This window comes from Bidens hawaiensis, unplaced genomic scaffold, assembly GCF_021521415.1.
Source record: "Bidens hawaiensis isolate Kalapana, Puna unplaced genomic scaffold, B.hawaiensis_p1.1 tig00021522_1, whole genome shotgun sequence".
Lineage (NCBI taxonomy): Eukaryota > Viridiplantae > Streptophyta > Magnoliopsida > Asterales > Asteraceae > Bidens > Bidens hawaiensis.
The window spans coordinates 64,501-77,670 of NW_027493350.1; the positions used below are offsets into that span (position 1 = coordinate 64,501).

Sequence of the window (13,170 nt, forward strand, 5' to 3'; positions counted from 1 at the left end):
AAACGATTAAAACGGGTTTATAATAAGTTAATACGAATCATTTTAGATATTGGATACCAAATTAAATCAGTCGGTGAGGTCGTATATAGTATGAGAAACAATAATCACGGATCAATTCCAAAATTACAACGAAAATTATGGTTCAAGAAACTTAAACGGGCATCCAAGTTGCAAAACGGGTCGGATAGATGGTTTTGGTAATGGGTTATTGGATTATAATATAGCAAGTTTAAAGTTTAGTCCCTCTAGTTTAGGTGTGGAAACAAAATAGGGTTTAAGTTTAGTTTTGGGTTAAAAACGTATATATTTCAAAGTAGTTTTATATTAAACAATTAAATAAATAATAATATAATGTCAAATATTATTAAAACAAAAATTTGATAACGCGACATCTTATTCACCAACATAGGGTCAGGTAAACAGATAAATATAATATTTTAAAAAAAATATCCGAGTTGTTACATCTACGCTCTAGTGAGCATAGCCTATGCCATCACATAGAGCCGGACAGTTTGTTTAGGCGGTTGACGTAAGCTTACGCCGGTTCGGGTGTCGCATACGCCGCCCCTGGTGTTGAACAAAAGAAGTCAAATTTTCAACCCTTTTATTTATCCTTTTACCTACTTGCCATTTTGATGATCTAAATGATCATATTAAAGCAACATAAAAGGAGTACAATTAAACAAAATATTTTCACCAACTTATAACTTATAACATATTCAAACTATAAAATTGCATCAGTAAAAGAACTTACCTCTTGTAAACGAGGAACCCACTTGTTGTGAAACTTTTTTGATTCCTTGATTTCCTATACAATTGCACCATTTATTTATTTAGTGACCACTTATAACAAATTATCATTAATGATCCTAGACGCTTGTTAGCGTCCAGAAAGTTATCACGACATAAAGATTTTATTGCTAAAAAGTGGATCATTTTCTACTCGTTTCTTTATCTCTTATTTCGTCTTATCTAACACAGGAGTAACTCATATTCATAAAATACCCAAAGTTTTATACAAGCCCTAGAATTCAAATCATTATGAGTTTGGGTTATTAATAAAAAATTGACAACAAATACATACATGCAAACATAGAACATGATGGGTTTTCTACTCAAGTTAACATCTTTAGATGACTAATTTCCAACAAAATACCAAAAACAATTATAAGGAAGGAGGTTCAACAATGGTGGCCAAAGGAGATCTCATTCCTTCCCCTCTTTGTTCCTGTCAACAAACCCACCTCCTGGTTATTATTGTTCTACCACTTTCAAAGTTTTAGTTAAATTTACCATTACCACTCCCCAATCATGATTTATAGCAGTAAGACCCAAGAAGTAATGACCACTATTTATTTGTTTGTTTGTTTACTGCATATTATTATTATTATTATTATTATTATTATTATTATTATTATTATTATACCAACTTTTTTGTGGCGTTACAGATAAACAATCAATTCCCTACGTCTTCTTTCTTGCACAATTAATTAAAATCTCATTTTGTTGCTTCGATTGTACTGAAATTAGACAACACTTAAACCAAAAAAACGCTTCCTTTTTTTCTATTTCAAGTTTCTGCTTTTGCTCGTATTCTAATCGTTGATGCTTCACTTTTTTCTTTCCATTAATTAGCGACAAATGCATATATTGGGTAGTTTCTTTATTTCTTTCACACACATTCGTTTGCTGCTTTTATTTTGTATTTGTGTTTAATAATGTTTGCTAAAGGGTTTTGTTAACTTAATTTCTTTGCTTATTTGGTGCCCGGCAAGTGTTCAACAGAATCTCAAAATGAAATAATAATACAATAATGGTATTTTATTGCTTTCTGCTGAATTAGTTTATGATAGAATAACAATTAACCCTATGACTATTAAATACCGTTGAATGTAATTACATTGTATTTGCATATGTATAGCATGAGAATTAGGTTATATATACTCATGTATAGCATGTGACATTCTGTAGGGTAATCTTATTCCTCTTATAATTATTTTAGGAATGCTTACATTAGGTATGTTGATCCAAAACTTGTCTGCACTTTAGTTCTTTCGTAATTAAGTTAATGCAGACAAGTACATTCCATGAAAGGTTATGGTACATTTTAATTCTCACCAGGTACAAAACACAACTCTTTGATACGTATCCACAGACAAAGAGGTGTCAAACAAAATGTTCAAATGTAAGATCTATTAAAAATTCCTAACAGGTCATTTAAGTGTCTTTCAACCTCACTTGTGGGCCATTTTGACTTTTTAAGTCTAGCAAATGCTTTCATTTTTCTTTTATTTGATTTGGGTATAATACAAACAGGAAGATCTACTTCTACACAAGAATTGGAATGCTTATTGGAGCAATGGATCTTAATGATATAACGCACCAATGTTTTATTTATGTCACACCACAATGAGTAGAACCATGACAAACGTTTATGTAATACTAGAATCTGAGCAGAGGATAAACCACGGCAACCCTACTGGTCACCGGTGTAGATGTTTCAGCCACATTTTGTCTCAAGTTTAAACGCATGGCATCACATAGACATGTAGCAGATGATTTCCAAGAATGATATTTCTTATATGAAAAGTATATTTTGAAAATTTTCTACATAACATGTATGTAGGTATATTAATGCTTATGTCAATTATTTGAAACAACATTATTGTTATTTGCCTCGAGTTCGCTTTGGAATCCCCTTGCAACAAGTAATTTTCTTCACCGTTTAGCGTGCCGTAACACGTGCGGGTGAAATACTAGTTTAACATAAAAACTAATGGCTTAACCATACGTCTGTGTAATGGACACAATTGTACATCTGTGGATTTATCAATTGTATGTGTGCTTTTGTATGCATGTGTATGAGCATGTTTGTGTATTATATATGCATACAAAATATTTTGGAATAGTTAAACATAATGTAAAATTACACTCTGCATACAAATTAAAATCCAAATATGCATTACAGTCACGCATGGCTAATAAGAATTGAAATAAAATTGAGATTAGCAATTAGAAATATATAATGCAATGCTATTATGACTTAGCTTCACGTCACATTAAAAGAATTGGCATTAGCTCATTTGGGTGTTAACTAATGAAGCTCAGTATTAATAAAGTCTAGTATAATGAATTAAATATATCTAGCATGGGATGTTTTAAAAATTAAAATATAAACAAATCTCAAGGTCTGATCTGGTCCGGTATTTTGGCATAGACTGCAAACCAAACCGTTCGTTAGATTTGAAAATTTGATAACCGATCATGAAACCAAACCGATGACCGGTTTGGATGGTTTCTATTCGAACCATAAACACCCCTAATAGTAGCCTTAATGTTGAAGTTTGGAAAATATTTAATGAGAATTACGAATATTATTTTACTCGTCTCGAATCAAAACATTCTTTTTCACATATAAATCAGTCTGAAAACATCAAATATATAAATTCTCATATATAATAATAAATAAAAGCCTTATTGATGGTTGAATACATTAGCTCTCTTTCAAACTTTTATCCATTAAGAGTACTTGACGCTGGAGGGCAATTATCACTTGCACACTGGCCGTTTATACAGCCACAATATCCACAATCTCCGCACCATGGTACACACTGATATTTATCTTTGCATGGTCTTCGTAGACCATTTGATTGAATCGCCATTGTTCCTGGCCACATACATTTATACATAAATTGAATAAAGAAATACTAGACCAAACATGAGCGAAAACCGCAACAAAAGATAGACTTGCATAGAAATTTAAGAAAAATGTAAGTGATTTTAGTTACCATATGAAATAAGGACAAACACCTTGAGTAAAATCAAAGCTTGTTGTGTATTCTTCATTCTTATTCTTCTATCTATCTCTCTCTCTCTCTCTCTCTCTCTCTCTTATGCGTTCAAGGTACATGCTTATATATACACACAAAAATACTAAATGTTAGCTATATAAGATATATTGAATATTTAATGCATACTTATCTTACCAATTAAATTTTTTAGAGTTTTAGAATGATACTTGTTTAATGCATTCATTAACCCCCCCCACCCCCCCCCCCCCCCCCCCCCCGTTGCTTCCTAATATAACTAAAATGAAATATATGTTATGTAATCAATATTTAATCAATTACCTTTTTCACATATTCTCAAATGGGTTAAAATTTATAATTATTCACCATACTTTTCATTTATATAACTCAATAGCTATCCATAAAACTTTTGGTTGTAATTTTTGTTAACTTAAAATAATGAATACTAGGATAGTACCGGATAGAACCCGTGTTACACACGGGTTGACATTATATATGTAACAAAATGTATATAAACTACCATACAATATCATAATATATATATATATATATATAAACAACAATAATATATCATTAAATTTAGAACCTAAAAAGATATAATATTTATCTATATTGGAGATATAGATAACAAGATAGTCTACATAAACTGTTAATAATTACACAAACTTAAGTTTATAATAACAGTCATTACAACTAATTAGATGTTAACGTTGCTATACCAAATGATAGTTAAAATTTGCAACCTAAAACAAAATCAACAGTACCTAAAACCGGTTTGATATTAGATATATAAAACAACGTATATAAACTAACATACAATATAATAATATATAACGATATATAAACATTCAAAATATAATAACATATAATGCTATATAAACATTCATAAACATCCACAAAAAGAAGTACACCAAACCATTGTCTACATAATCACCTAATAGAAACAAACGATTCATTGTCTTATCAACCACATTAAACCATTAGATATTAACATTACTTGAACAGGATGACCTTGAAAACTTCCGTCCAAAACAAAACCATGCACCTTAACCACTTGAAAAATATAAACAAACCATGGAACGTTATTAAGTATTAAACCAAAAAGTTAATGTATATTATAATGAATGGATGATATCTACAATATGTAGCTACTATGTTGAGGTCAAAAGAAAAGAAAACAATTTTATAACCTAAGTTTATAACCAGAAATAAAAAAAAATTAATCAATTTGACAAATCAAAGTATATTGAAAATATAATATTAGAGAGCAAGACATATAAAAAGTAATCACAAATACCAAATAATTAAAATTCTAATACCGTTAATACAATCTTCATGCTAACACAAACTAAATATAAACATAAAAGGTATAATCTAAAAGAAAATATAAACATGTGGATTTTAAGTTTACCAAAAATGAACTTACATCACAACTCACCAAAAACCGCAAACTGTCATAACAACCTGACAAAACAAAAAACAAACTGTTATAGTGTGTACTGTACTTTTTTAGAAGCCTATGTATATGAAGTAAACTACTAACATAAAGGAAAAAAGCAAAGTCAAAAATAAAGTCAAAAATTATATTTATCAAAAATCTAACTACATATGTGATCTGATTTACCTTAAACATCTGAAGAAGAACCAAAATAGCTTTGAAGATCATCAAAATCGGATTCATAATTTTGACAATCTAACAGCCATTTAACCTTCTCAGCAACCTCATTCTCCAAATCCAAATGTGCTCTTGCTTTAAAAACGTTGGAAAGCTTCAAGAAATCTAAATCTCTTAAAAGAAAAATGTCATTCGATTGCAATATGGACTTCGGATTAACAGTCTTTTGCTGACCATTCACATATTTGATAACAACATTATTTTGCATAGGATAATAAAACCACTCCCTAACATTGACAAAAGGAAGTTGTTCTTGTTCATGTTGTAAACTCTCTTCATTTAGAACATTCAATAGTTCTCTCTCTTCGTCGTTGATAACTTGTTTGCGGTTTCCGTATCCTATTATTTGGTACTTAAACGGAATGCTAAACGACATAACCGATTCGATATAGGGCTTATGGATTGTAGACCGATCACTAATGATAAACTGATAATTATTGGTTTCGGATGAAAATTTCCAAGAAATAATTGTTGTCATTGTTTTAGATGATGGAAGAGATGATGGAAGAGATGAAGATTTCTAAGAAACTTATTATTGTATAATTTATGGTTATTGTTATTATCTTCCAAATAGTCTTTATTTAATTAATAATAAAAATGACGGTTTATTGAATCCATAAAACTCATGATTATCCCTATATTCAAGAAACTATTGATGAACATTTAACCTATTCTCCTATTTATTAAATGTAGTAAATTGATAAGATATAAATGTATATAACATATATTTCGGATATATATGTATTTATATATATATATATATATATATGTAAATCAGTATAATATTAACCTATAGATAAAAGATAATATGTACATTTATTATCAGTTACACACGGGTTGACATTAGATATGTAACAAAATGTATCTAATACTACCATACAATATCATAATATATATATATATATATAACAACCATAATATAAAATCAAATTTACAACCCAAAAGATATAATATTTATCTATATTGGAGATATAGATAATAAGATAGTCTACATAAACAGTTAATAATTACACAAACTTAAGTTTATAATAAAAGTCATTACAACTAATTAGATGTTAACGTTGCAACACAAGCATGATAGTCAAAATTTGCAACCTCAAACAAAATCATCAGTACCTAAAACCTGAAAAAGAAAAACAAAACATGGAAGTCAATTAACTATTTAACTCAAATGTTACTAACATATATCATAAAGACTTTATGTAAACATAAATATGTAGATACTTTTGTTGTAACACACAAAAAATGTTTATATGTAACACAAGTTTATATAAATAACAAAATGAATAAAACTGTTTATAAAAATTTAAGACTTTTGAAACTATCATATTATTGAAACAATCATACTAACCATAAACTCTAAAACAAAAGAAGATATACACATGTGAGGTAAACTTGCCAACCATCAGCTTCATCAACAATCCAAACAAAAAACCAAACTGCCATCACAACCTACGACACCAAAAAAACGATTTTACCAGTTTATTGTATGTTTTTATAAATTAATGTAATAACATAAACAAACAAACATTTCAATAAATAAACTAAAGAATTAAACTAATTAAGTAAATAAACAAATTATTGAATAACTGTTACCTTAAACTTCAACATCAGATTCAAAAGAACTATGAAGATCATCAAAATCGGATTCATAGTTTTGACACTCTAAAAGCCATTTAACCTTGTCACCGACCTCCTCTTCCAAATCAAAATGTGCCCTGTGTTTTCTCTCATTCGAAAGCTTCAACTAATCCAAATCTCTTAAAAGATAAAGATCATTTGATTGCAATATTGATTTTGGCTTCACAGTCTTCTGTTGCCCATTCACATACTTTATAACAACCAAATTCTGAAAAGGATAAAAAAACCATTGACTCACATTGACAACCGGAAGAACCTGTTGATCATGTTGTACAATATCCTCTCGTATAGCATTCATCAGTGAGTTCTCTTCATCAGATAGAACACCTTTTCGATTCCCGGCTGCGTATATTTGATATTTCTTGAGAATATCAAAAGACATAACAGAGTAGATGTTATACTTGTGAATTACCGAGAGATCACTGATAAGGAACTCATATCTGTTGTTATCGGAGCAAAACTTCCATTTAACAATTGTCGACATTGTGGACGAAAATGAAAAACTTATTGTGTTTGATTATCTGATTGAAGAAATTAGGGTGTGATTGTTCATCTTCAAAAACCGTATAAATTAATCAAAAATAATGGCGGTTATTGAATCCATAAAACTAATTATTAAGCCTATATTTTTAGACTGTTTGTAAATATTATACCTATATTTTTTTTTCTTTTTTAAATCTGGAAAATAGATATACAATATATATCAAACAACTTATAATTAAAAACATACATGTTTAATAATTTATACTATAAATACAAGATAAAAAAGATACATAAAAAATAAGAATAGTAAAGGGATAATTAATAAACAAACATATAACCATAGTTAAACAAAATAAAATAAAACAATCATTTTATATAAAAAAGTTAAATGTAATTACAAGATTTCAAACATAAACGAAAATGAAATGTAAAAACTCATACAAGGTTTCCAAATATTTCCTTATACACAACATTTTTGGTTTCACTAATCAATTTGGATTCCTTATCTAATAAAACAATCTTAATACCTTCGCGAGTCTTCACTCTAGACAAAGCAACATAAAGCTGGCCATGGGTAAAAACCGGGTCTTTTAAACGCATATAACTTCTCGACCTTCGGAGTAAGAAATTTAACACCATCCTTGCTTGATCCAACAATGCTAACCAACTCAGAATCATCTTGAACATCGCTTATCTTAGACTTTGTAGAAGAAAATCCCGATGGTTGATCACCCTCAAAAACATACACAAGCTTACGCTTCAGTTTGTCATCTGAATCACTACTTGACATTTTGATCTCATTCACCTCATCATCAACCAAACGATAAGAAACTGGAGTCTTGTTATCCCCAAACTCAGAAATCTGTCCAAACCAAAAGATGTAAACAATATAAAAACAAACCAAAAATATCAAATAATGTAAGGTATATAGAAGTGAAAAAAACCTTTAAAGAAGCAGAACTTGTAGACTGAAGATCAGTTAAAGAATTTCCAAAAGTTAGAGATCCAGAATCAGAAGGCTACATATATAATACAAAGAATTAAAACATAACGCAATAATGTAGTTGATACAAGTTAAAGGCATATGAATTTACCACTATAAACTCAGGCATTGGCCTTTTCTCAATAGCAGAAATTATTTCTTGATCGTCTGTTAGCTTTGATATACCGTATACCTCAACATTATTCCTAAAATTGAAATCGGCAATCTCAACTTTAAAAGCAAACTTCTTTTCTAACAAACAGTTCAAATCCGTGGGAAATCCACTATGCCCAACATCATCCTAAAAAATTATAATAAAAACATGTGTTACATAAACAGTGTTTTATATAATTAAATTATTAAACAGTAGAATATGAATAAATAAAAACATAACCTCATCTTTAGTAGCAAGCAATTCAGATGCTGTTTTGTTGATAATAAGTTTGGCATCCCGATCAAAAAGGGTCAACGAAACAACACCACTTCCATTTTGAACTCTTAGCTTAATCTTAAACCTGAAATATTTTTTTAATCAACAACATAGCAACATTTATTATTAAAAAAATATTTATATATACAATATAAAATATACCTAGGAGTAGGTGTAACACCTAAAGTGTTACATCTCTGATTCTTGTATTCATAAACATCTTCGCCTTCCACCACAGTCACGATCACCTTACGACTACAACTATTGCAACCGACATAGTACCATTCTGAATCCGGACAAACCGCCTTTATGGTCCCGAGTACTATAATACTCTTTAGCTGAAATAAATCAATAAAAAAAGATAACATAACGTTATGTTAAAAGATATAAATTATAATTAGATATTATTATAAAAATATACCTGCAATATAGTGCAAATTTCACAAATGTTGAAAAATGATGTAGCCATCAGAAACTCTTCATCAAGAGTAGACATCAACTTTACAGGAATCGACCTACGAACAACACCATCAACATTGAACTCTAAAATTTCAAACAAACTGCAAAACAAATTTATAAGGATTTAGAAATGCAAAGGAAATAATTATTGAATAAACAAATAAAGAGATATATTAATAATATTACCGTGTTTTATAATCTTCAATCCAGAAATACTATCATTGAGGAACACACGAGTAACATCAGAACCGTAGGAATTAGACACATATGGTTTCTCTAAAAATTTAAACACAAGATAGTCATTATGATATTAAAATAAGAAAGTCTCAAATAAAAATTAATTAGATATTAAAAATAAAAAGCAAACCTTTATGATATTTTACTCTACCAAATTGCATGAGAATAATCATATGTGATTCATCAAAATGGTCAACAACATACTTAGAGAACTGTGATACGCAATCACCCCAAAGAGTAACGCAAACACTGTCACCGCTGTAAAAATCACAAATATTATAACAAAAATTTTTTAGTGTTCCACAATTAAGAAATATTAATACAAACTAACATATAAATTAATGAAATACATCTACCTGATATTAGAAATCTCCATAGTTAATCTTGCATTTCTTTTTACATCTCTCAGATTAGAATTGTTATCTTTAAAAACATGAACAACATGTCCAATTATGTCTGGAAGACATCGGATTAAAGAATTAGAAATACAAAAAATGTTGATAAATAAAAATAAATAAACTACCTAAATAATACCTATAGTTGCTTTCAACGAGATCTCTTTATCAATAACTGACTTGAATGAGTAAAACTTAAAACCGAATGTAGGACCATCAAACTGGCTACAAGGATTAACATGGGTACTGGAGTTTAACACTAACTTATTAGGACAGTCGATAACCTTGTAATTAGACGCATTAGATCCAAGGCTAGGGTTGACTATAGTTAGTGTAGCATTCTGGTTTAAATAACGTTTAAAACGGAATATATCTTGTTTAAATACTGTAGACTGCATTCGCTTACCCTGGATTTTTAAAAAAACAAACAACAAATTATGAAATATAACAAAAGGGACAAAAAATAATAAACATAAATGGTAAAACTAAACATTACCGATTCATCCATAAAAACCATCTCAATCAAGAAATCTTCATTAGGTTTAATGTTATCCTTGACACTCCAAACCTTCAACACTCTTACCTTAATGGTAGATGGAGTAGATCTAAGAACATCAATCTCGTGTAACAAAGTAAACTTCTGGGACTCCATTGACCTTAAGAAATAAGAACACAATGAATTAGTAACGTATAATGAATGAAAAATGTGAAAGATAAATCAAAAAATATTAAAAGAAAACTGACATTAACTTGTATGAAGAAAAACAATGGAGGTTATAATTGTTCTAGGTGATTAGAAAGCTTAATAAATGAACGAATATATAGTGTAAATTATTGAGTTATTTATGTTAAGTTGAATATAAATAGAAAGGATTTTGAATAATGGGAAAATATAATTCTTGACATGATATAACAATTCAAGGACATTATTATTTTGACTAATGTGTTTTGGACTAAATTTAAACTTGATTTCACATATATTGTTTAAATCAAATAAAATATATTAAATAATACGTAAAATTTGAATTGCATAGAATAATATAAGTAAACATTTAGAACCATAATTAATGTAATTTGAATTAGTTTTGACTAACTTATGATGTTTCTTGAAATTGATTTTAGGAATTAATGTCCTTGAATTGTTAGTTAGAAACAAAAAAAGGAAACATGTTAAATAGGAAACAATTCATTTCTGACGGTATATTAAACGAATACAAAGGAAATTTGTTAGTCAAACAATTAATATTGATATTTATTATAAATTAAAATTATAATTCAAATCATATACCAAAAATGTATAGAGATACAATAGATACATTCTATAACTTGATTTACTTATTTATAATTGGTAAAGTTGTTAGTCCGTATTATGTATTATTATTTATAGATTAAGAACATTTAATTTTAAATAAATTATTATGATTTGAATTATGGAATTTATTATTTATAGATTTATAGATTAAATTTGAAAAAAGAGTAATAATTTTAACTTAATTTTTATTTAAATTTTATTTCGTTATAATTACAAATTAGGAAATACTTAATTGAGGAAAGTCAATGTATAATATTATTTTATTAGGGTTTAAATTCTATAATTAGATTTTATTATAGATGATAGTGACAAAAATTAGGAAATAATTAATTGAGGAAAGTCAACGTATAAAACCGAATTCGGTTATGTCCACAAATTAGAAAAGTCATACTAAATAATTAGAATTAATGAAATAGTTAATGGTGTAATTTATTAACAAAAACGAAAACAAATACTATTAACTTTTAACTAAAATATATGAAATTGAAATATTGTAATACATGAATAAATTAAATCTATACATAAATGTATAATAAAAATACAAATACTTCCATCTTCATCAATAGTGATATTAGTAGAGATGAGTCGAACAACAACCTGAAATAATAAAAATTAGAATTAATCATTATATTGTGGACTTTTAAAAAATAATTATAAAATGGAAAATTTAAAACGTGTTACCGGAAAACCGATATTGTCAGAATAGCCATGGTATACCGGAAAAGCGATAATAGTTTAGATGAGTCGAACAATAACCTGAAATAATAAAAATTAATAATTATATTATGGACTTTTAAACAATAATTAAAAAACAAAAAATTAAAAAGGTGTTACCGGGAAAACGATATTGTCATAATGACCATGGTATACCAGAAAAGCGATATTAGTATAGATGAGTCGAACAATATCCTGAAATAATAAATTAGACAATTAATATATATTATGGAGTTTTAAACAATAATTAAAAGAAGGAAAATTTAAAAGGTGTTACCGGAAAAACGACATTGTAAGAATGGCCATGGTATACCGGAAAAGAGAAAGAAACTTCTATTAATCATGAAAGTTCATATTTTGATTAATTAACAAAGTTAAATGAAGTATTGAAACAAATATAAAAAAATCATCGTTATAAACATGATAGGAAAAATAAACCGGCAACACTTACCGGAAAAACTTAAAACGTCCACATGTAACATCCTAAATTTTCATATTTAATAAAAGAAAGTCGCGTTTAGTTATCGGGCCTAAATGAGTAATTAATGCTAGCAAGGAAAATTTCATGGACTTGGGTTAATTATGGTGGATTAAAGGGTAATGGGCCTTACGTCCATGGGCTTTAAGGGATATAAATACCCCTTAAACCAACCTAAAACCCTAAACCCTCATTCATTTCCATCCTAATCTCTACACACTCCAAAACACACACACCCTACACCTTACATACGGCCGTCAGAGAGAGACGGGATTCGAGTCCAAAGATCAAGCCAACCATTATTGAATCTTCACTATACGAGCTAGATACAATATAACCAAGCAAAACGCAACCACACCGATCGCATAAAGGTATGTTTTGATCCTAAAGTTTATGTTTTTATAAACGTTTAGTTTTGAAACTTAGAACGAGTATAGATCGGATATAAATGAAACGTAAAGTTGCGAACTTGATGCTAAAACGAACTCGTTAGACCTGCAAACATGTGCGGCTTGTGTAAAATGAACCCTAGATCTAGTATTAAACGTTTAAGGC

The 13,170-nt window shown here is 28.6% G+C and overlaps 1 protein-coding gene across 1 annotated transcript; it reads right to left on the minus strand.

The window, feature by feature from the left end:
- Positions 1 to 8,152: 8,152 nt before the first annotated feature.
- LOC143563789 (replication protein A 70 kDa DNA-binding subunit A-like) lies at positions 8,153 to 12,443 on the minus strand. Its single transcript, XM_077051252.1, has 14 exons — positions 12,415 to 12,443; positions 12,258 to 12,332; positions 12,105 to 12,179; positions 10,608 to 10,767; positions 10,251 to 10,518; positions 10,073 to 10,172; positions 9,847 to 9,974; positions 9,666 to 9,755; positions 9,442 to 9,563; positions 9,183 to 9,358; positions 8,985 to 9,105; positions 8,703 to 8,891; positions 8,553 to 8,627; positions 8,153 to 8,470 (listed from the first exon to the last, which is right to left on the minus strand). The coding sequence occupies exons 1-14, from the start codon at positions 12,441 to 12,443 to the stop codon at positions 8,153 to 8,155; spliced, it is 1,926 nt and encodes a 641-aa protein (XP_076907367.1).
- Between the last annotated feature and the right edge of the window lie 727 nt (positions 12,444 to 13,170).

Coding starts and splice junctions, on each gene's coding strand:
- LOC143563789 (XM_077051252.1), bottom strand. CDS start 12,443: ATGGCCATTCTTACAATGTCGTTTTTCCG. Junction 10,519..10,607: donor TGGTTTTTATGGATGAATCG/GTAATGTTTAGT, acceptor TTAAAAATCCAG/GGTAAGCGAATGCAGTCTAC. Junction 9,564..9,665: donor ATTGAAGATTATAAAACACG/GTAATATTATTA, acceptor TTGAAATTTTAG/AGTTCAATGTTGATGGTGTT.